Genomic DNA, 23,934 nt, shown 5'->3' with positions numbered 1-23,934 from the left:
GCAATGGCGCAATCTTGGCTCACCGCAACCTCCACCTCCTGGGTTCAGGCAATTCTCCTGCCTCAGCCTCCTGAGTAGCTGGGACTACAGACACACGCCACCATGCCCAGCTAATTTTTTGTAGTTTTAGTAGAGACGGGATTTCACCATGTTGACCAGGATGGTCTCGATCTCTTGACCTCATGATCCACCCGCCTCGGCCTCCCAAAGTGCTGGGATTACAGGCTTGAGCCACCGCGCCCGGCCAGCTTTTTAAAACAAAATTTGGATCATGCTATACGAGTTTTGTATTCTGCTTTAAAATATATAGGCAGTATTTTTCTATTTTAATACATAGTGGGCTGTGCACAGTGGCTCATGCCTGTGATCCCAGCACTTTGAGGGGCCAAGGTGGGTTGATCACCTGAGGTCAGAAGTTTGAGACCAGCCTGGCCAGCATGGTGAAACCCTATCTCTACTAAAAATAGAAAAATTAGCCAGGTGGGGTGATGGGCGCCTGTAATCCCAGCTCCTTGGGAGGTTGAGGCTAGAGAACTGCTTGAACCCCGGAGGCAGAGGCTGCGGTGAGCCAAGATTGTGCCACTGCACTCCAGCCTGGGTGACAGAGTGAGACTCTGTCTCAAAAAGAAAACCAAAAAACACAAAAAAAAAACAAATAGTTGGCCAGGTACAGTGGCTCACACCTGTATACAGTCCCAGCACTTTGGGAGCCTGAGGCAGGTGGATCACCTGAGGTCAGAGTTCAAGACCAGCCTGGCCAACATGGTGAAACCCTATCTCTACTAAAAATACAAAAATCAGCTGGGTGTGGTGGCGTGCGCCTGTAGTTCCAGCTACTTGGGAGGCTGAGGCAGGAGAATTGCATGAACCTGGGAGGTGGAGGTTGCAGTGAGCCAAGATTGTCACTCCAGCCTGGGTGACAGAGCAAGACTCCATCGCAAAAGTAAATAAATAAATAATTGAATACAAGGATTTTTAATATCTGCCTGATACTTTTGCTTTCATCACAATAATGTGCTACAGTTAAGTGTTTCCTGTTGATATTCAGTTTATTTCCAGTTTGACACTGCAGTACCACTGTGCTGAACGTCTCTGGCACATTCATCTTGGTTGCAATTGTACTTTAGGCTGTATTTCTAAGAGTGAAATGACCACAGCCAAAGGTATGAACATTGTTCAGGCTTTCAATAAAGACTGCCAGATATTTACAAAGATTGTGCCAATCTCTATTGTCACCAGCCCTTTTGATTATTGTCCTTATCTCTGTTTGCCACTGAGCCCCAGGTCATGTCTCTGTAACTCACTAACGGCCACATCCCATTTACTTCCCCATGAGTAGGATTTCAGTTCCCCAAACCTGAGGTGATCTGTCAGCTGGAGAACTGGGACGAGCAGTGGATCCTGGATCTACCGAGAGCTGGGAATAGGAAGGCTTCCGGTAGTGCTTGCCCAGGTGGGTGAGGAAGAGACCCAGGCGAGTGGCATCAGGAAGAGGAAGAGAAGTCACGTTAGTCAAGCCCCTTCTGGGTGCCAGATGCTGAGCCAGGTGCTGGGCATATATTATCCCACTTCTTCATCCCTCCTGCCCTGTGAAGTGGGAGGAGATCAGCGTCCCCATTTCCCAGATGAAGAAACTAAAAGATTAAGAAATCTCACACAGGCCTGGTATGGCGGCTCATGCCAGCAATCCCAGCACTTTGGGAGGCAGAGGTAGGTGCATCACTTGAGCCCAGGAATTCAGGATCAGCCTGGGTGACATGGTGAAACCCCGTCTCTACAAAAAATACAAATTTAAGCTGGGCGTGGTGGCGCGTGCCTGTAGTCCCAGCTACTCTGGAGGCTGAGGTGCAAGGACTGCTTGAGTCTGGGAGGCAGAGGTTGCAGTGAGCTGAGAGTTACATGACTACTCCAGCCTGAGTGACAGCAAGACTCTCAAAAAAAGAAGAAATCTCATACAGTTGGGAGGTGGACAGTGGGCTTTGATTTCAAGTCTGGAACGCTCATTCTCTCCTGTAGGAAAAAGTGCTTTGATACAGCTGCTCTAGTGTTTTCTAAAGTGACAACTCTCAGGGCACTCTAGAGGCCCCTTGATTCTACCCTCATTACTTGTCCTTTCTCTGTGCTGCCTATTGTTCCCTTGCTTTGTTTTGTTTTCATATTTCTTGACATATCTGCATTTTTCTACTTACTGTGTCCTGATGCAGCTGCTACTGTTTTTCACATCCAAGGTTTCTCTCCTTGGTACTACTGATATTTTGTGCTGATGAATTATTTGGGGGCGGGATGGGGTATATCCTGTGCATTCTAGGATGTTGAGTAGCACCCCTGGCCTGCATCCTGTAGACGCCAGTTGAACCTCCCCAGGTGTGACAGCTAGAAATGTCTCCATTGTCCCAACCCTGTTCACCCCTACTGGAGACCCACTGCTCTAGTCAGTTGGCTTTTGTCCCTACTTCCCTCTGGTTCCTTTTCTGTTCTGTCCTACGCTTTCTCCATTTTTAAGTGGATGCTTCACCTAGAGTTATTAAAAACATGTATCTAGGCCGGGTATGGTGGCTCATGCCTGTAATCCCGGCACTTTTGGGAGGCTGAGACAGGCGGATTGGTTGAGGCCGGGAATTTAAGATCAGCCTGGCCAACATGGTGAAACCCCATCCCTACTAAAAACACAAAAACTAGTGCTCGCTTCGGCAGCACATGTACTAAAACAACGGTACAGAGAAGATTAGCATGGCCCCTGTACAAGGATGACATGCAAATTCGTGAAGCATTCCGTATTAAAAAAAAAAGAGTTAAAAAATAAATACAAAAACTAGCCAGGCGTGGTGGTGCACACCCGTAGTCCCAGCTACTCGGGAGGCTGAGGTACGAGAATCTCTTGAACCTAGGAGGTGGAGATTGCAGTGAGCTGAGATCATGCCACTGCATGCCAGCCTCAGCATGTCTCAAAAAGTGTGTCTTGAAGCATAACATGCTACCTCTCTGACTTTTATTTGGCACTACTACCTAGAATAAGTTGTTTTTCTAATAATAGTGATGGGCTCTGCTGTCACGTTCTCTGGCACACACATTTCTGTGCACTTTTAGTGAGTTTGTTGGTGCTGAGACCTCTTTTTGTTATGAGAGTGAAGAGTCCAGTGAAATTCAGAATTTCAGGCTGGGTATGGTGACTCACACCTGTAATCCCAGCACTTTGGGAGGCTGAAGAGGGTGGATCACCTGAGGTCAGGAGTTCAAGACCAGCCTGGCCAACATGGTGAAACCCTGTCTCTACTAAAAATACAGTAATTAGCTGGGCGTGGTGGCAGGCGCCTGTAATCCCAGCTACTCGGGAGGCTGAGGCAGGGGAATCGCTTGAACCCAGGAGGCGGAAGTTGCAGTGACCTGAGATTCTGCCACTGCCCTCCAGCCTGGGTGACAGAGCCAGACTCCATCTCCAAAAAAAAAAAAAAAAAAAAAAACAAGAAATTCAGAATTTTGGCTTCTTCAGTCCAACGATGCAAACAAGAGATCACTTCTTAGCTTCATTTGATTGTCCTAGACCCCTAACCATTGGCTTCTCTTTCTTTTTTGCTTCTGTGGTGGATAGGTCATTTACATCTTTTCTTATTTGTCTAGGTTCTGAAGCCAGACACAAGATGAAAAAGCTAACTCCAAGACAGAAATTTTCTGAAGATTTAGAGTCATATAAGATATCAGTGGTAATGCAGGAATCAGCCAAGAAACTTTCAGAAAAGTTACATAAGTGTAAAGAATTTGTGGACAATTGCAGGCTGAGTTTCCCTGCTAGTGGCGATGAATACAGCAGGGGCTTCCTTCAAAACCTTAACCTTATTCAAGATCAGAATACGCAAACAAGGTGGAAGCAGGGCAGCTGTGATGAGGATGGGAAACCCTTCAATCAAAGATCTTTGCTTTTGGGGCACAAGCAAATTCTCACAAGAGCAAAGTCTTATGAATGCAGTGAATGTGGAAAAGTCATTAGGCGTAAGGCATGGTTTGATCAACATCAAAGAATTCACTTTTTAGAGAACCCGTTTGAGTGTAAGGTATGTGGACAAGCCTTCAGACAGCGGTCAGCTCTTACAGTCCATAAACAGTGTCACTTGCAAAACAAGCCATACAGATGTCATGACTGTGGAAAGTGTTTTCGGCAGCTCGCGTATCTTGTTGAACATAAGAGGATTCATACCAAAGAAAAACCCTACAAATGTAATGAATGTGAAAAAACATTTAGTCAGAATTCAACCCTTCTTCGACATCAGGTGATCCACAGTGGAGAAAAACCCCATAAATGCCTTGAGTGTGGAAAAGCCTTTGGCCGGCATTCAACCCTTCTATGTCATCAACAGATTCACAGCAAACCGAACACCCATAAATGCAGTGAATGTGGACAGTCCTTTGGTCGGAATGTGGATCTCATTCAGCATCAAAGAATCCATACAAAGGAGGAATTCTTTCAATGTGGAGAATGTGGGAAAACCTTTAGTTTTAAGAGGAACCTTTTTCGACATCAGGTCATTCACACTGGAAACCGACCCTACCCATGTGTTATATGTGGAAAATCTTTCAAGTGGCACACAAGCTTTATTAAGCACCAGAGCACTCACAAAGGACACATATCCATGTGATATTAACTGGAAAGCAGTCATTGAAGGACTAGGACTTAACCTCTACTTCAAGTGTGTGTCACTTGATTTTTTTCATGAAAAGCAATAAATGTAACTAAAAGGGTTTTTCTATGGAGGCCTTCTTTTTATAGCCAATCTTCTGCTGTAGTGAAGAAATGCTTAAAAGGAAATTTTAGCCTGGGCAATATAGTGAGATCTCGTCTCTACAAAAAATTAAAAAGCCAGGTGTGGTGGCTCACACCTCCAGTCCCAGCTAGTCATAAGGTGGAGGTGGGAGGATTGCTTTAGCCCAGGAGTTCAAGGTTGCAGTGAGCCATGATGTGTTGTCACCACTCCAGCTCCAGTGACAGAGTGAGGCTGTCTCAAAAGAGAAAAGGTTGCTAGGCTGTTGTGTCCACTCTCTTGCACGCTGTGTACCCTCATTCCCTCCAGTCTAGTTAAGGCAGAAGGGAGCCACAGAAGCTTTGCCCTGTGGTTACTAGGCTGGGGACCATTGCATGGGTTGTAAATGAATGAAGGATTGAAGAATGGGCCAGGTGTGGTGGCTCATGCCTGTAATCCCAGGAGGCTGGCGGATCACTTGAGGTCAGGAATTCAAGACCGGCCTGCCCAACATGGTGAGACCTCATCTCAACTAAAAATACAAAAATTAGCCATGCTGGCGTGCCTGCAGTTCCAGCTATTTGGGAGGCTGAGACAGGAGAATCGCTTGAACCCGGGAGGCAGAGGTTGCAGTGAGCCAAGAAAGCACCATTGCATTCCAGCCTGGGCAACAGAATGAGACTCTGTCTCAAAAAAAAAAAAAAAAAAAATTGAAGAATGCCTTTCCTGTATTACATACAACTATGACCTGCTAATGTATAGACTTAACAAAAACTAAGGGCTACTCATCAGTAACTAGTGAGGTGTGAAGAACAGCTCAAAGCTGCCTATTATCTAAAATGAATGTGTTAGTAGATTCTGGTAGACTTTTAAGTCAGCATTTGTAGTAGGTGCTATAGGCCCTTCTGAAGTCCCTCTGGCCTTACACCTTCTATGGGCTTCATCTGACTCAGTGTCTACACCTTGTGGCCTTCAGGGTAATAAGACATCCTGGGAGCAGCCATCAACCAATCACTGATGAGAATTGGATAAACACCAAATTCTCCATCTCCCCATGTGTGGAAACTCAAGCATGTTTTACAGTTTCCAGAGGTTCCCCATGAATTGCACACAGGCATTCACCCCAGTAGGTGTCTCATTGGGTTACTTCCCTTCTCCGTCTTTTCTATCTTCCCTGACTTTTGCAATCTCTCCCAGACAAACTACTTGTATTCAAAAAGTGTCCATTATGGTCTCTGAGACCAATTATGGTCTCTTCTCTTTCCACAGTTATTCTAAGCACATTCTGACATTCAGTTTAAGTTGAGCTGAGTGTATTCTCCCTAAACTCGATAATATAAGAAATCCATTTCAAATTATTTTGATACCCTAAACATAATCCTATGTCTGTATTAAAAAGTGCTCTAATTTGCCAGGCATGGTGGCAGACACCTGTAATTCCAGCTACTCAGGAGGCTGAGACAGGAGAATCACTTGAACCTGGGAGGTGGTGGTTTCAGTGAGCTGAGATCATGCCACTGCAGTCCAGCCTGGGTGACAGAGTAAGACTCTGTCAAAAAAAAAAAAAAAAAAAGAAAGAAAATTGCTCTCAGGCCAGGTGCAGTAGCTCATGCCTGTAATCCCCAATGCTTTGGGATGCCAAAGTGGGCGGATCACTTCAGCTCAGGATTTCGAGACCAGTCTGGCCAACATGGTGAAACCTCGTCTCTTTTACCAGTCCCAGCTACTTACAATGATTTGATACAGAGTCTCACTCTGTCACCCAGGCTGGAGTGCAGTGGCGTGATCTCAGCGTACTGCAACCTCCACCTCCCAGATTCAAGCGATTCTCCTGCCTCAGCCTCCCAAGTAGCTGGGACTTACAGGTGCCAGCCACCACAGCAGGCTAATTTTTGTATTTTTAGTAGAGACGGGGTTTTGCCATGTTTGCCATGCTTGTCTTGAATGCCTGACCTTGTGATCCGCCCACCTCGGCCTCCCAAAGTGCTGGGATTACAGGCATGAACCACTGCGCCCAGCCTCTTTTACTATTTTTTTTTTAAGACCCCGTCTTTTACTTTTAAAATACAAAAATTAGCTGGGTGTGGTGGTGTGTGCCTATAGTCTCAACTGCTTGGGAGGCTGTGATGGAAGGACTGCGTAAGCCCAGGAAATTGAGGCTGCAAATAAGCCAAGATCACACCATTGTACTCCAACCTGGGCAACAAAGTGAGACCCTTTAAAAAAAAAAAAAAAAAAAAAAGGGGCCGGTGCAGTGGCTCACGTCACTGGGATCACCTGAGGTCAGGTCTTTGAGACCATCCTGATCAACATGGTGAAACCCTGTTTTTACTAAAAATACAAAAATTACCCAGGTGTAGTGGCGGGCACCTGAAATCCCAGCTACTCAGGAGGCTGAGGCAGGAGAATCTCTTGAACCCGGGAGGCGGAGGTTGCAGTGAACTGAGATTGCACCACTGCGCATCAGACTGGCCTGGGCAACAGAGTGAGACAATGTCTCCCCCCTCAAAAAAAAAAGATAGTTTGTATTTATAATTCTCTCCAATGACCAGTTCAGGCATTCAGGCACTTGTCAGTCAGATTAATCCTCATGATTAAAGAAAGTACAAACAGGAGAGAACTGGTTTTCTTTTTGTTGTTTTGTTTTTTTGAAATGGAGTTTCGCTCTTGTTGCCCAGGCTTGAGTGCAAATAGCACTATCTCAGTTCATCGCAACCTCTGCCTCCTGGGTTCAAGCAATTCTCCTGCCTCAGTCTCCTGAGTAGCTGGGATTGCAAGCATGTGCCACCACGCCTGGCTAATTTTGTATTTTTAGGAGAGATAGGGTTTTTCCATGGTGGTCAGGCTGGTCTCAAATTCTGGACCTCAGGTGATCTGCCCACCTGAGCATCCCAAAGTGCTGGGATTACAGAAGTGAGCCACTGTGCCCAGTCGAGAACTGTTTCTAATTCACTGGGCCACAGGGACCTGCCAGATCTAGAGAGGCTCAGCCATAGAAAATCAGCAGTGGGCCGGGCGCGGTGGCTCAAGCCTGTAATCCCAGCACTTTGGTAGGCCGAGGCGGGTGGATCACGAGGTCAAGAGATCGAGACCATCCTGGTCAACATGGTGAAACCCCGTCTCTACTAAAAATACAAAAAAATTAGCTGGGCATGGTGGCACGTGCCTGTAATCCCGGCTACTCAGGAGGCTGAGGCAGGAGAATTGCCTGAACCCAGGAGGCGGAGGTTGCTGTGAGCCGAGATCGCGCCATTGCACTCCAGCCTGGGTAACATGAGTGAAACTCCGTCTCAAAAAAAAAAAAAAAAAAAGAAAATCAGCAGTGACATTCGAAGTGCAGCCATCCTGACATGGCTCCAAACCCTTAGAGGGAGATGAAGGTCCTGTCCAGGCCAGAGACCCTTCAGTTTCTAGACAGTTCCTAGAGCAAGAGAAGCCACCATTACCTCCACCCAGACTAGACCCGGAACTCTGCCCTGTGTTTTTCAGGGGCCACTAGTGCTCTGACTGCTGCTTCCTGATGATATTCCTTTAAGCAGAGGCCTCTGTCTATTACACCTGCCCCAGCTCACCTGCATCAAGGAGATAGTGGTCTCCTGACCGTGACAGTGGGAGCCCCTACTTGAGCTAGGCAATACCCTCTTCCCTTCATTTTCACAGGACCTGGAAAGGACAAGCACACTTGCTCTACTGGAGATGAGGTTTTTTTGAGACGGAGTCTTGCTCTTGTTTCCCAGGCTGGAGAGCAGTTAGCTAACCGCAACCTCTGCCTCCCAGGTTCAAGTGATTCTTCTGCGTCAGCCCCCCGAGTAGCTGGGATTACAGGCATGTGCCACCACACCTGGCTAATTTTGTATTTTTAGTAGAGATGGGGTTTCTCCATGTTGGTCAGGCTGGTCTCAAACTCCCAACCTCAGGTGATCTGCCCACCTCAGGTGATCCGCCCGCCTCAGCCTCCCAAAGTGCTGGGATTATAGGTGTGAGCCACCGCACCCGGCTGGAGATGAGTTTTATGGTCTATTTTATTCATTTCTGCGTGAAATACTCAGATTTTTGTATAATAAACCTTGTGTTATCATGATAAATATATATTTGGTCTTCATTCCCAGTGACTAGCAGAGAGCTCCCCAAATCCTTAAGAGAATTCCTGAAGGCTAAGGGTGCTAAGAGCGTCTTTTGTTCTATTTATTTGGTCTTTGACACTGGTTCCTGACACAGAGCTACTAAATTGACTGGAATTTCCTGAGTGCTGAATGTCTTTGTTCTAATAGGGCAACTCTTGGATTCCCGATGGGTTCAGCTTGAGGGGCTGGTCAGTGGAAAGACCAAGCCATGATTAGAAGCTTGGAACTTAAGGCTGGGCGCGGTGGCTCACACCTGTAATCCTAGCACTTTGGGAGGCCAAGGCAGGCGGATCACTTGAGGTCAGGAGATCAAGACCATCCTGCCCAACATGGTGAAACCCTGTCTCTACTAAAATACAAACAATTAGCCAGGCATGGTGGCGTGTGCCTGTAGTCCCAGCTACTCTGTAGGCTGAGCCAGAGGAATTGCTTGAACCCAGGAGGCAGAGGTTGCAGTGGGCCAGGATTGCACCATTGCACTCCAGCCTGGGCAACCGAGGGAGACTCTGTCTCACCAACACAGCAGCCGCAACCAAAAAAAAAAAAGCAAGTTATCAAACTGAACTCTTAGGCTCCTAGAATGGGAAAGAGGGACTATGCAAAATTAGGTTTTCTGAAAAGTGAAAAATGCAGAGTGACTCTTATGTGTACTGAGCTTTCCCAGGTCTTCTGGAAATTATGAAGTAGTTGAAATCCTCTCTGCCATCTAAGGACAAAGGCAAATTTTAAATGACTAAAATATATTCTTAGGGAAGTATTAATAATTGTAGTGAGCAAGATTTGGTTCAAAAGTAAATAAAGGTAGGCTGGGTGTGGTGGCTCACGCCTATAATTCCAGCCAAGGCAGGAGGATTCCTTGAGCCCAGGAGTTCGAACCCAGCCTAGGCAACATAGCAAGACCCCAATCTCTTAAAAAAAAATAGTAGGGTGTGGTGGTGTGTGCCTGTGGTCCCAGCTACTCAGGAGGATCGCTTGAGCCCAGGAGGTTGAGGCCACAGTAAGCCATGATCGCACCACTGGGCTCCAGCCTGGGGGACACAACAAGACTCTGTCTCAAAAATAAATACCTAGAGGTAGGAAAACGGCAGATGACAAGGACAGAAGCCTGTTACATGTCAGCCTCGCTCTTAACATCAGAAGTCTCTCACCCAGCACCAGCTCATATTTCAGAAGGCCCCCCTACTTCCTCATTCCTCATTCACTGAAATTATCAGTCTGTAATAAGACTCAAGTCAGACTGAGCCTATCTTGTATGAGATTCTTGAGGAAGATCCATAATTGACTGAAATACTCCAAAATGGCAAGGAATGTCGTTCTGGACAAGCAAAGAAACAGGCCAAGTCACACAGAAACATATCAAACTGATAGCACTTTATTTTTTTGAGATGGAATCCCACTCTGTTGCCCAGGCTGGAGTGCAGTGGTGTGATCTCGGCTCACTGCAACCTCTGCCTCCTGCATTCAAGTGATTCTCCTGCCTCAGTCTCCTGAGTAGCTGGGATTACAGGTGCGCACCACCACGCTCAACTAATTTTTGTATTTTTAGTAGAGACAAGGTTTCACCATGTTGGCCAGGCTGGTTTTGAACTCTTGATCTCAAATGATCCACCTGCCTTGGCTTCTCAAAGTGCTGGGATTACAGGCGTGAGCCACCACGCCCAGCCAACAGCACTTTATCTTGATGAATTCTTTGGTGTCGGATAAGGTGTGTACTTTGTCTAAATCTTTCTCCACATTCAAGACATTTGTAAGGCTTTTCTCCAGTGTGAATTCTCTGGTGTTTAATAAGGGTTGCACTCTGATTGAAGCGTTTCCCACAGACAGAACATTCATAGGGCTTCTCCCCAGTGTGGATTCTCTGGTGTTTAAAGAGGTCGGAGCGCTGTTTGAAGCTCTTCTCACATTCTGCACACTTATAGGGTCTCTCTCCTTTATGTAGTCTCTGATGTCTAAAAAGGTTGGAAATATGGCAGGTTTCCCCACATTCCTCACATTTAAAATGTTTGTCTCCACTGTGGGTACTTTGATGACGATTTAGGTGTGAATTCTGCCGGAAGCGCTCCCCGCATTTCAGACAGGTGTATGGCTTCTCGCCTGTGTGTGTCCTCTGGTGCTTGGTCAGGGCAGCGCTCTGGCTGAAGCTTTTCCCACATTCTTGGCAGCCATAGGGCTTCTCACCTGTGTGGATTCTCTGGTGTCTAAAGAGGTCAGAGCGTTGTTTGAAACTCTTCCCACAGTTATCACATTTATAAGGTCTTTCTTCATGGAGCTGTCTCTGGGTCTTGAAAAGGCTGGAATGATGGAAACTGTTTCCACTGTGAGACTTGTGAGGTTTCAGCATGTGCCACGTCATGACATGGAAACTCTGATTGCACATGTTCCCGTGTTCCTCACCGTCAATGGGCCTCTCTGCTTTCGGGATGTGCTGACATAGAACAAGGTTGGAACATCTGGCACTGTTCTGCAATTCATTATTTTTAGAGTCTTCCCCTTCCATGGAACTATTCCTGTTGACATCTGAGATGCTAGTGAGTCCCTGCGCTTCAGGAGAATTTTCAAGTTTCAGGGGCAAAGCGTTTCTGGACTGCTTTTCTACCCTGTTGTCATGGGTATGGCCACACTTAGAAAACAGGGGGGGCTTCCCCTGGAATGCTTCTTGTAGTTGCTCCTGTGGCTCTGCTTCTTCTAAAATTTCTTGCATTGGAATCAACTCTTTGTTCTCTGTTCTGCTTTCCAAACCTGAAGGATGAAAATACAAATTGCTGCCACTGTATCCCTGTGCAAAACTGAAATAAGCAAGTGCTGGTAGAATGTTAAACACTCAAAACCTTTTTACTCTTCATTTTATTTACTTATATTTTCTTTCTTTTTTTTTTTTTTTTTTTTTTTGAGATGGAGTCTCACTCTGTTGCCTAGACTGGAGTGCAGTGGCACAATCTCAACCCACTGCAACCTCTGCCACCCAGGTTCAAGTGATTCTCTAGCCTCAGCCTCCTGAGTAGTTGGGATTACAGGAGCCTGCCACTGCTCCTGGCTAATTTTTATAGTTTTAGTAGAGATGGGGTTTTAACCATCTTGGCAGGCTGGTCTTGAACTCCTGACCTCCCAAAGTGTTGGGATTACAGGTGTGAGCTACTGCAACCGGCCTATTTTATTTTTTTGACATGGAGTTTCACTCTTGCTGCCCAGGCTGGAGTGTAATGTCGTGATCTTAGCTCACTGCATCCTCAGCCTCCTGGGTTCAAGCAATTCTCTTGCCTCAAGCTTCCAAGTAGCTGGGATTATAGGTGCCCATCACCAGGCCTAATTTTTGTATTTTTAGTAGAGATGGGGTTTCACCATGTTGGCTGGGCTGGTTTTGAACTCCTGACCTCAAGTGATTCACCCACCTTAGCCTCCCAAAGTGCTGGGATTATGGGTGTGAGCCACTACACCTGGCCGAAGGGAGCAATTTGAGCAAAGTCCTGAAGCTTTGCTTCCTACAGAGCTGGAGCAGAACATGCCAGGCAGAGGGATCATATATAGCAAAAAGACCAGGAGGCAGGGGGCTTGGCATGTTTTGGAACAGTAAGGCAGTGTGGCCAGAGCAGAGGGGCAGAGGAACGGAAGGGTGGGCAGGGTGCCAGGGCCTTGGCACATCAGGCATCACAGGCCGATGGCTCTCGCTTTGTGTGAAAGGGGAGCCACTGCCGGCTCTGAGCAGTGACATAATCCAACACATGCAAAAGAACACTGTGGCTACTGTGTCAAGATGTCATGCCATCAGCTGATAACATGAAATGTATTTTTTTATTAAACATTTTTAAGAAAGAGATGGGGTCTCTCTATGTTGCCCAGGCTAGTCTTGAGCTCCTGGCCTCAAACAATCCTCCCATCTTGGCCCCCCAAAGTGCTAGGATTACAGGTGTGAACCACGGCACCTGGCCAACAGCAAATGTTGACAAGAATGTGGAGAAAGAAAAATCCTCAATACTGCTGGTGGCATATACATTAGTTATGAGCTCTTTGGAGAGCAAGATGAACTTACAGTAGTTCCCTGTTCTCTGTGGGGGACACACTCCAAGACCACCAGTGATGTGTAAAATTGTGTATAGTACCAAACCCTATATATATAAAATGTTTTTTCCTAAACATACATCCCTGTAATCAAGTTTCATTCATAAATTAGGGACATCAAGAGATTTATAGTAACTACTAACTGTAACAATATACTTAGCTGGATGTGGTGGCTCATACCTGTAATCCCAGCACTTCAGGATGCCAAGGTGGGTGGATCACCTGAGGTCAGAGTTCAAGACCAGCCTGGCCAACATGGTGAAACCCCATCTCTATTAAAAACACAAAATTAGCTAAGCATGGTGGCACATGCCTGTAATCCCAGCTACTCAGGAGGCTGAGGCAGAAGAAATGCTTGACCCAGGAGGCAGAGGTTGCAGTAAGCCGAGACCATGCCACTGCACTCCTCTGGGCCAAAAAAGTAAAACTCTGTGTCAAAAAGTCCCCAAAAAACAAACAAACAAAAAAACCCCAAAACGAGAAACAAATGCTATACTGTAATAAAAGTCACATGAATGTGGTCTCTCCCGCTCTTAAAATACTTGATTGTACTGCATACTATGGGTAAGTGAAACCACAGAAAGCAAAACCAGGAAGGGGGACTACTGCCTGTCTCCAGGCACATTCTCTTCTGAAACTCCAGAATATGAACAAATACACAAAAATATGCAAGAATATACAAGAATGTTCAGTGCAACACTGTAACGGTGAAAAGCTTAAGACAACTAAATAACCATCAACAGAATGGATAGAACTTTGGAGTATCTGGACAGTGAAATATGGAGGTGTTAAAATAGAGCTCCATGTATCAACATGAGTAAATCTCAAAAATGTAATGTTGAATAAGAAAAGCCATCCAGTAATGATCTGTAGTATGGAGCTACGTGTATATGTAGAGAGAATATAAGACATGCATGGAAGTCATAAACGTGACAGGATACTGGCTACCTCTGGAGGAGGAGAGAGGGGAAGGGTTTCAGGGAGGGTATGTGGGGGGCCTCACCTATAGCTGTAACATATTATTTCCTTGGCAATATGGCCAAGCATTAAGAAATGCTAAAGCCGGGTGGTGGACACAGGGAATGCCCATCATTTTTTTAAAAAATAGTTTTCTGTATGTATAAAAATTAAAAATGAACCAAAGTGGAAAGCTGAATCTAGCACCTAACAGTACAGAGGCTCCTGCTTGGGCTACAGAAGACACTTGAAGGCTCTCAGCCCGTCTGGGAATGACATACCGGCTCAGGGATGGTAGTGAACCAGCCCTTCACAAACCACTTAGCGCTATAAACCAGCAGAGCAACAGCACTCACTCGGCGGGACTGTGCTCCCGGAATCCTTCTGCACGCTCTCTCTGTAGAAGTCCTTCTGTGCTGGGTCCAGGCGCTCCCACTCTTCCCAGGTTAGAGACATGGCCACGTCCTCAAAAGTCATCATCCCCTGGAACAACACAAGAGCCCCATTCAGCACCTGCTGCCCTTGTAAAACAGTACTCTTCTTCTGGAGTCTTGTACTGACCAGGGAGTTTGCAGAAATCAGATAGAGGCTGACATTCTCTTGTAATTCTGAAAAGCCTTTCTGTGGACTATTTACACTAATTTTGGGGGTAAGTAGGAGTAAAATATTTCTTTAACTTGTATCACTATGATGTATGGAAATATGACATAGATTAAAAGTAAACATGGGCCGGGCGCGGTGGCTCAAGCCTGTAATCCCAGTACTGTGGGAGGCCGAGGCGGGTGGATCACGAGGTCAAGAGATCGAGACCATCCTGGTCAACATGGTGAAACCCTGTCTCTACTAAAAATACAAAACATTAGCTGGGCATGGTGGCGCGTGCCTGTAGTCCCAGCTACTCAGGAGGCTGAGGCAGGAGAATTGCCTGAACCCAGGAGGCGGAGGTTGCGGTGAGCCGAGATCGCGCCATTGCACTCCAGCCTGGGTAACAAGAGCGAAACTCCGTCTCAAAAAAAAAAAAAAAAAGTAAACATGGCTGGGTGTGGTGGCTGACACCTGTAATCCCAGCACTTTGGAGGCTGAGGCAGGTGAATCACCTGAGGTCAGGAGTTTGAGGCCAGTCTGGTCAACACGGTGAAACCCTATCTCTACTAAAAGTACAAAAACTTAGCTGTGTGTGGTGGCATGCGCCTATAGTCCCAGTTACTCGGGAGGCTGAGGCAGGAGAATCGCTTGAACCTGGGAGGCGGAGGTTGCAGTGACCCAAGATCATGCCACTGCACTCCAGCTTGGGCAACAGGAGTGAAACTCCATCTCAAAAAACAATAAACAATAAAAATAAACTCATAACCAGAAGGCCTAGAGGTCCAAGGCTGGCTCTGTGTGACACTGTTTCCTCTTGTGTAAAACAGATACAAATATTCAAAAATGAAGGTACTACACCCACTTGTAGATGCTCAGTAAGATGCCTTTCCTTTCTTTTGACCACTTCATGATAAGATAATTGTCCAACTAGGTGATCGTCGGGATGGCTGGGTGTGGTGTTGTTTTCCTGTAGTCTTAGCAATTTTTTATTTTTTGAGACAGGGTCTCACTTTGTCACCTAGGCTGGAGTGCAGTGGTATGATCCTGACTCACTGCAACCTCCACCTCCTGGATTCAAGAGATTCTCCTACCTCAGCCTCCCCAATTGCTAAGACTACAGGTGCACAACACCACACCCAGCTAATTTTTGTATTTTTCTATAGAGACAAGAGTTTCGTCATGTTTCCCAGGCTGGTCTCAAACTCCTGAGCTCAAGTGATCCACTGCCTCAGCTTCCCAAAGTGCTGGGATTCCAGGCATGAGCCACAGAACTAGGCCTGAGATGGCTATTCAAATATGAGTTGATCATTCAGAGGTTAAGGCCACAAGGGAAGGTTCTAAAACTGGTAAGGTAGATGTTTGTTTGTCCAGGTTCCAGTAATGGGGGTCACAAACAGACTCCAGGACTCTCTCACTCACTGTATTGTGTGTGTAAACATATATATGTATATTTCACTTCTTGCATCTTATTATGTTTTAACATCCTAAAAACATTTATGGCCTGGTGCTGTGGCTCACACCTGTAATACCAGCACTTTGGGATGTGGAGGCAGGCAGATCGGGAGGTCAGGAGTTCAAGACCAGCCTGACAAACATGGTGAAACCTTGTCTCTACTAAAAATACAAAAATAAGCCGGGCATGGTGGCATGTGCCTACAGCCCCAGCTACCGGCAACTATAGGAGGCAGGAGAATGGCTTGAACCCAGGAGGTGGAGGTTGCAGTGAGCCAAGATCGTGCCAATGCACTCCAGCCTGGGCAACAGGGGGAGACTCCATCTCAAAAAAAAAAAAAAACCCTTCTGGCTAGGGAGAGACTGCCACTCCCAAGCTAGCCAATTCTTTTTTTTTTTTTTTTTGAGACACAGTCTCACTCCATCACCCAGGCTGGAGTGCAGTGGCATGATCTTGGCTCACTGCAACCTTTGCCTCCTGGGTTCAGGAGATTCTCCTGTCTCAGCCTCCCGGGTAGCTGGACTATAGGCACCTGCCACCACATCCGGCTAATTTTTGTATTTTAGTAGAGACGGGGTTTCATCTTGTTGGTCAAGCTAGTCTCGAATTCCTGACCTCAGGTGATCCACTCGCCTCGGCCTCCCAGAGTGTTGGGATTATAGGCATGTGCCACCGGTGCCCAGCCGCCAATTCTTAAAGATAGCAAAGGGTTCAGCCTTCTGTGCAAACCTGTGCTGTGCAAATTAACCAATCCAGAGCCCTAGCTACAGCTTCTATCTGTCCCTTACACCCCAGGAGGCAATACTCCACTGCCTTCATCCCAGGGCCGGGTGCCAGGCCATTAGCAACCACCCCTATGGCTCAGAGCACTGAAATTATTCTAACTATCCAATACTGAAGTGCTACACATGCCTGCCCTTCTTGTGGAAACGCCAATAAAAGTTGAGGCTTCGGCTCTCCGCTGGTTCTTGTCCTTTCTGCCGGGTGCTTCCCTATGTTGCCCTGTGTGCTGTGGCACATCTTGCCTCCTGTCTCTAGGACCTGTGAGTATAAAAAACTTTGTTGGCTGGGTGCGGTGGCTCATGCCTACAATCCCAGAACTCTGAGAGGCTGAGGCGGGTGGATCACCTGAGGTCAGGAGTTCAAGACCAGCCTGGCCAACATGGTAAAACCCCATTTCTACTAAAAGTACAAAAATTAGCTGGGCGGGGTGGTGGGCACCTGTAATCCCAGCTACTTAGGAGGCTGAGGCAGAGGAACAGCTTGAACTCAGGAGGCGGAGGCTGCAGCGAGCCGAGATCGTGCCACTGCACTCCAGCCTGGGCAAAAAAAGTGAGATTCCATCTCAACAAAAAAAACAAAAAACAAAAACAAAAACAACTCTTTTTCTGAGCCTATGCTGAGATAAAAAAGACATCTTTTAGTGACACCCTCTCTCCCTCAAACAGCAAGTTCCATGGTCCACCATCTCTTGCATGTATCATGTTAAAATCCACAGAACAGACTCAACACTGACTACAATGTGTGAGACATGAGACCAGGAAAGTGGGAATAGGTGCAGAAAACCTTCCTGGACTCACCCCTACATATCAGATGCACGGGAATGAGGTTCGCTGGTCTTGTCCTTGGGCTTCCAGTGGCCTCAGCAACTTGCACCTCTCCTTAGAAACTGGCTTCACGGGCCAAGCGCTGTGGCCCATGCCTATAATCCCAGCACTTTGGGAAGCTGAGGCAGGTGGATCACCTGATGTCAGGAGTTTGAGACCAGCTTGGCCAACATAGTGAAACCCTGTCTCTACTGAAAATATAAAAATTAGGTGGGCGTGGTGGCAGGCGCTTGTAATCTCAGCTACTCTGGAGGCTGAGGCAGGCTGAGGCAGTTGAACTTAGGAGGTGGAAGTTGCAGTGAGCCGAGATCATGCCATTGCATTCCAGCCTAAATGACAAGAGCAAGACTCTGTCTTAAAAAAAAAAAAAAAAAAAAAAAAAACTGGCTTAATGCCACATCTCCCTTAGTTCTAGCTTAAGTTACATTGTGTTCCTGCTGCTAGTTAGATGATGACTGTGACAGCAAGGAGGAGGTTGGAAACCAAGAGACAACCCTGACTGAAGATTATTGTTGCTTCCCTCATTTTTCCTAGTCAGGTAGTATGGCATTGGGGTTAAGTGCATAGACTATACAACCAGTCGCCTGGCTTTGAATTCTAGTTCTCTACTTACCAAAAATGGGACCTTAGACAGACAAGTTGAAAAAAATCTAGGTTATTCTGATACTTTATCTTTCCCTTCCGAAGCCCACCTCCTTTTATTTTAGAAATGTTGCCGGGCTCAGTGGCTTATGCCTGTAATCCCAGCACTTTGGGAGGCCGAGGCAGGCGGATCATCTGAGGTCAGGGGTTTGAGACCAGCCTGACCAACATGGTAGAACCCCGTCTCTACTAAAAATACACAAAAATTAGCTGGGCGTGGTGGTGGGTGCCTGTAATCTCAGCTACTCAATTGAGAGACTGAGGCAGGAGAATCACTTAAACCTGGGAGGGTGGAGGTTGCAGTGAGCCAAGACTGTGCCATTGCACTCCAGCCTGGGCATTAGAGCGAGACTGTCTCAAAAAAAAAAAAAAAAAAAGAAAAAGGAAATATCAAGACTTTCAGAGGAAATGAAGGATGGACCATCTATCCTTTAGGAGATCCTCTACAAATATTCCTTCTTCTTGCAACAGGGCTTTTAATAATGCCAGGCAGCCAAATTAGTTTATAATTATAGCTAAAGGAAGTCTCTGGAAGGGAGATACACACTTGCAGATTAAGTGAATGAAGACTGACATGAGCAGGATGGCATTCTACTTGAAGAGTTTGACCAGAGGCCTTACATCTCCACAAGGAAGGAGGGTGACTGACCCAGAGCTTTCAGGCAGGGACAAGACTGTGTCTACTCAAACACAGACACAAATGCAGGATCAAACCTTTCAAAATTCTATTCCCTACTAGATCAGTGGTTCTAGACCCGGGGTGACTTTGCACCCCATGGGACATCTGGCAATATTGAAGACATTTTCCTTATCGCAAGGGGTGATGGTGGCAGTGGGGGTGAGGTGACTGGCATCTAGTGGGTAGAGGTCAGGGATGCTGCCTCACACATCCTACAATGCACAGTACAGCCCCCCCTCCACGCCTACAACAAAGAAGCAACTGGCACGAATATGAATGGTGCCAAGTTTGACAAACTGCCCTGCATGTGGCTGAAATATGAAATGCTCATTTTTTTTTTTTTGGTCTGGAAAATGTTTTAAGATGAACGTTTCGCCAAGCATGGTGGCTTATGCCTGTAATCTCAGCACTTTGGGAGGCTGAAGCAGGTGGATCATCTGAGGTCGGGAATTTGAGACCAGCCTGGCCAACATGGTGAAACCCCATCTCTACTAAAAATACAAAAAATTAGCCACGCATGGTGGTGCATGCCTGTAGTCCCACTTACTCGGGAGGCTGAGGCAGGAGAATCACCTGACCCTGGGAGGCGGAGGCTGTGGTTAGCCGAGATCTCGCCATTGCACTCCAGCCTAGGCATGCGCGCGTGCGCGCGCACACACACACACACACACACACACACACACACACACAAAGATTAACATTTCACACTGACTGTGAACTCTATCTCATAAACAGTACATCCAAATTACATTTCAAAACCACTAATGTAGAGTCTCAGAATATTATTCTACTTCTCAACATAACCTTCTGAAGGGTCTCACACACTTCTGTTATTCTAATATCTGCAAACCCCCCCAAAAAACTAGCACTGTAAATAAGGTGTACGCAGGTATGCAGCAGTGGACCAGAAATCAAAGGCAGAGCTGCCTTCTGTTGTTATCTAAATTGTACCAGATTACAGAGGAGGAAACAGAGACCCAAGAGGCCTAGGTAATGGCTGGAAGGGGTAGATATGGTTCCTAGGACCTGGATCTCCTAACTCCTGGATCAGTGCTTTTTCTTTCTTTTATTTTTTTGAGACGGAGTTGCGCTCTTGTCGCCCAGGCTGGAGTCCAGTGGCGCGATCTCGGCTCACTGCAACCTCTGCCCCCCAGGTTCAAACAATGCTCTCGCCTCAGCCTCCCGAGTAGGCGCCCGCCACCACACCCAGCTAATTTTTTGTATTTGTAGTAGAGACGGGGTTTCCCCATGTTAGCCTACGTGTATGTTCTCCATACACGCCTATGTCCACACTCCCACCCCCAGAAAGGGCCTTTCACTTCTCACCTGGGGTGAGGTCCCATCGAGCGCTCGCTGCAGAGCCTGCACCACGGCCACCGCCTCCTCCCCGCTCTCCGGGCAGTGCTCTCGCACCCAGGCCTGGAGCTCCTCAGGCAGGATGGTGAGGAACTGCTCCAACACCAGCAGCTCGAGGATTTGCTCCTTGGAGAGCAGCTCGGGCCTCAGCCACCGACGACAGAGTTCTCGGAGCCGGCTCAGCGCCTCTTCCGGTCCCGCCACCTCCTGGTAACGCAGCTGCCTAAAGTGCTGTCGAGAAGTTTCGGGGTCCGGCCAAGTCCCGGGATAGCTGGGCTCCCAACTTCCGGGTGAGTCTTCCTCCACCTTCACAGGTAAAAGTCCGTCACGTTGGGACGGCGCGGCGTCCCTGGACCTCCCAGCCATCACCCAGGGTCCCGACTCCACGTCACTGCAGCGCCTCTGGGTGGTCAAGCTGGAACTCATCTTTCTCCGGCATGTGCTGCCCTTCCTGGAGTCTTCCTTTCAGGTGAAGAAGGAGCAAACCCAAGGAACTCACCGGCCCTCACCACCCTCTGATCCCAAACACTTGGCTCCACCACGCCAAGCGCCTCTCGCGCACTTCCTCCTTTCTTCAGCTGAGTGCCTACGACTCCTAGTCCCGCAACCAAAAATAACATCCCATGCCGGAAGTGCGTCATCGACTCCCTGCGGCGTCCTTCCCTGCATTTCCGGGGGGTCTCTAGGCGTCCGATGGGGTGAGCTGCATCTCACTTGTTTACCGCCCTCGTCCCGCCAGGCCCAGTGGGTCCTGGCCTTTTCCTGCTGCCCGGCGAAATACTGGAGTCCGAGCCGGTGGCCGAACGCCGGCAAGCGTGGGAACCTTCAGTATTGGAGAAAACAAAAACAATTTTTCCTTTCTTTTCTTTTTTTAATAGACAGAGTCTCGCTTTATTGCCCAGGCTATAGTGCAGTCGCGCGATCTCCGCTCACTGCAACTTCTGTCTCCCGGGTTCAAGCAGTTCTCCAGCCTCAACCTCCCAACTATCCAGGACTACAGGTGCGCGCCACCACGCCCGGCTTTATTAATTTTTTTCTAGGGACGGGTGAGTTCCTTGGGTTTGCTCCTTCTTGACTATGTTGTCCAGGTTGGAAAAAGGTTTTTCCAACTTGGAAACAAACAAATAAAAACAAAACTAAGTGCTTCCATGTACATCAGCCGTGAACGACTTTGATCATAACAGAGAAGAGGAAATTAAGACCTGTAGTCATAGCTACTCGGGAGGCTGAGGCAGGAGAATCGCTTGAACCCGGGAGGCGGAGGTTGCAGTGAGCCGAGATCCCGCCGCTACCCTCAAGCCTGATGACAGAGCGAGAGGCTCCTTTTCAAAATAATAATAATAATAATTTAAATTTTGTATGAAAACACAGTCTCACTATGTTGCTCAGGCTGATCTGGAACTCACTGGCCTGGCGTAGTGGCTTCCGCCTGTAATCCCAGCATATTGGGAGGCCAAGAAGGGAAGATTGCTTAAAGCCAGGAGTTTGAGACAGCCTGGGCAGCATAGGGAGACCCCTATCTCTACAAAATATAAAAAGCTTAGCCAGGCGTGGTGGTTCGTACCTGTAGTCCCAGTTACTTAGGAGGCTGGGGTGGGAGGATCGCTTGAGCTCAGGACTAGAGTGGGCTATGATTGCACCACTGCACTCCAGCCTGGGTGACAGAACAAGGCTCTGTCTCTAAAACAAAGTGTCTTGCTTGATGTCAAGGTGCCGGTGACTTGCATATAATGAGAGGATGGCTTGGGCCTAGGAGTTCCAGACCTGCCTGTGCAACATAGTGAGACTGTGCATTTAAAAAAAAAATTTTTTTTTTGAGACAGTCTCACTGTGTTGCCAGGCTTGAGTGCAGTGGCAGGATCTCGGCTCACTGCAACCTCTGCCTCCCAGGTTCAAGCGATTCTCCTCCCTCAGTCTCCTGAGTAGCTGGGATAACAGGAATGTGACTCCACACCTAGCTAATTTTGTATTTTTTAGTAGAGATGTGGTTTCTCCATGTTGGCCAGGATGGTCTTGATCTCCTGACCTCATGATCCACCCGCCTCCACCTCCCAAAGTGCTGGGATTACAGGCATGAGCCACTGCACCAGGCCTAAACATTTTTTAAAAAGAAAAACTATTCTAACATTGTTGACTTTTTAATAGATCACACAGAAGCTCTTTCAAAATAAATTTTTATTGTCTGTCTTGGTTACCCCTGAATACTTGGCACGTAGAAAAGGGTCTTGGAACACATTAATATTTTGCTGGTTTGGGGAGATACGTGTTAGAAGATTTGTTGAGATGTCTTGGGACAGGGTAGGAACCAGAGATGGGAATGGTTGAAGATCACGACTAGGAGGCAAAGATTCCTCCCATCCCCAACCCCACACCCAAACAAACCAAACACTATCAATCCAGGCACGTTTAATAACTAGACATAAAAATATCTCCTATGGAGCTGGGCGTGGTGGCTCACGCCTGGAATCCAGCACTTGGGGAGGCTGAGGTGGGGGAATCACCTGGGGTCAGAAGTTTGAGACTAGCCTGACGAATATGGAGAAACTCCATCTCTACAAAAACTACAAAATTAGCTGGGCATGTTGGCACATGCCTGTAATCCCAGCTACTTGGGAGGCTGAGGCAGGAGAATCGCTTGAGCCCGGGAGGCGGAGGTTGCAGTGAGCCGAGATCACGCCATTGCACTCCAGCTTGGGCAACAAGAGCGAAACTCCATCTCAAAAAAACAAAAATCTCCTATGGATTGAGTCTCAATGGTGCGATCTTGGCTCACCACAACCTCTGCCTCCCGGGTTCAAGCGATTCTCCTGCCTCAGCCTCCTGAGTAGCTGGGAGTACAGGCATGCATCACTATGCCAGGATAATTTTGTATTTTAGTAGAGACAGGGTTTCTCCATGTTGGTCAGGCTGGTCTGGAACTCCTGACCTCAGGTGATCCGCCTGCCTCGGCCTCCCAAAGTGCTGGGATTACAGGTGCCAGCCACTGCACCCAGTTACCTTCTAGCCAATTATCAATCCTTAGGGTGGTCTTGGGGACCTCTGACTTTTGCAACATGTGTGACCTTCCTTTGAATTAGGTTGTTAGAGCATTTCTGCACACCAGCAGATTAATTCTTTGAATTCCTAAAAATGGGAAAGATGGAGGAAACACAGGCAAAGTGAAGAGAGATACCCTACTGAAGTCTTCAACATATGAGTCTGAGAGGATTAAAAGTATTGTTACTCTGGGAGCAAATGTGCATGTCACCTGGGAGTAAGACATGAAAACTTGCCCACTGTTGGAAAGTAGTCTTGCATTACTGGACGTACTTGGGCAGAGAAGAGAAAGATAAAGTGTCACTACACATTTATATTCACAAAAGCCTCTCCAGGTGTCCTTGTGCTATATAGGGCATCTATCTAGTCAGATCAGATACATAAATATAGACATAGACATATATCTGTATGAATGCAGAATAAGAATGGGGAGGAAGGCCGGGTGCGGTGGCTCAAGCCTGTAATCCCAGCACTTTGGGAGGCCGAGGCGGGTGGATCACGAGGTCAAGAGATCGAGACCATCCTGGTCAACATGGTGAAACCCCGTCTCTACTAAAAATACAAAAAATTAGCTGGGCATGGTGGCGCATGCCTGTAATCCCAGCTACTCAGGAGGCTGAGGCAGGAGAATTGCCTGAACCCAGGAGGCGGAGGTTGCGGTGAGCCGAGATCGCGCCATTGCACTCCAGCCTGGGCAACAAGAGCG

General features: G+C 47.4%; 2 protein-coding genes and 1 non-coding gene across 12 annotated transcripts in view; 2 read left to right on the top strand and 1 right to left on the bottom strand.

The window, feature by feature from the left end:
• ZNF789 (zinc finger protein 789) overlaps positions 1-4,736 on the top strand; it is a 16,785-nt gene extending 12,049 nt beyond the window's left edge. For 7 of the 10 annotated variants that reach the window (XM_032266433.1, XM_032266427.1, XM_032266426.1 and 4 more), the window contains 2 exons: positions 1,340-1,453; positions 3,619-4,736. In XM_032266433.1, coding sequence (XP_032122324.1) covers positions 1,340-1,453; positions 3,619-4,631 — 1,127 coding nt within the window. In that variant the 3' untranslated portion in view covers positions 4,632-4,736. The other 3 variants (XM_032266434.1, XM_032266430.1, XM_032266435.1) reach the window with 2 other exon arrangements.
• Positions 2,679-2,782, top strand: LOC116542004. Its single transcript, XR_004265036.1, has one exon. It is a non-coding gene; the product is annotated as a U6 spliceosomal RNA (small nuclear RNA).
• A 5,462-nt stretch (positions 4,737-10,198) lies between the features above and the next one.
• ZNF394 (zinc finger protein 394) lies at positions 10,199-20,882 on the bottom strand. Its single transcript, XM_032266460.1, has 3 exons — positions 20,163-20,882; positions 14,227-14,353; positions 10,199-11,596 (listed from the first exon to the last, which is right to left on the bottom strand). Exons 1-3 carry the CDS (start codon positions 20,616-20,618, stop codon positions 10,494-10,496), a joined length of 1,686 nt encoding a protein of 561 aa, XP_032122351.1. The 5' UTR covers positions 20,619-20,882; the 3' UTR covers positions 10,199-10,493.
• Between the last annotated feature and the right edge of the window lie 3,052 nt (positions 20,883-23,934).

Source organism: Sapajus apella, unplaced genomic scaffold (assembly GCF_009761245.1).
Source record: "Sapajus apella isolate SASKATOON/1434 unplaced genomic scaffold, GSC_monkey_1.0 scaffold159, whole genome shotgun sequence".
Classification (NCBI taxonomy): Eukaryota; Metazoa; Chordata; class Mammalia; order Primates; family Cebidae; genus Sapajus; species Sapajus apella.
The sequence above is the reverse complement of the archived record's forward strand: the minus strand, read 5'-3'. Positions and strand labels throughout refer to the sequence as shown.

Coding starts and splice junctions, on each gene's coding strand:
- ZNF394 (XM_032266460.1), bottom strand. CDS start 20,618: ATGAGTTCCAGCTTGACCACCCAGAGGCGCTGCAGTGACGTGGAGTCG. Junction 14,354..20,162: donor TCGATGGGACCTCACCCCAG/GTGAGAAGTGAA, acceptor GTGTTGTTCCAG/GGGATGATGACTTTTGAGGA. Junction 11,597..14,226: donor CGGGAGCACAGTCCCGCCGA/GTGAGTGCTGTT, acceptor TTCATCCTTCAG/GTTTGGAAAGCAGAACAGAG.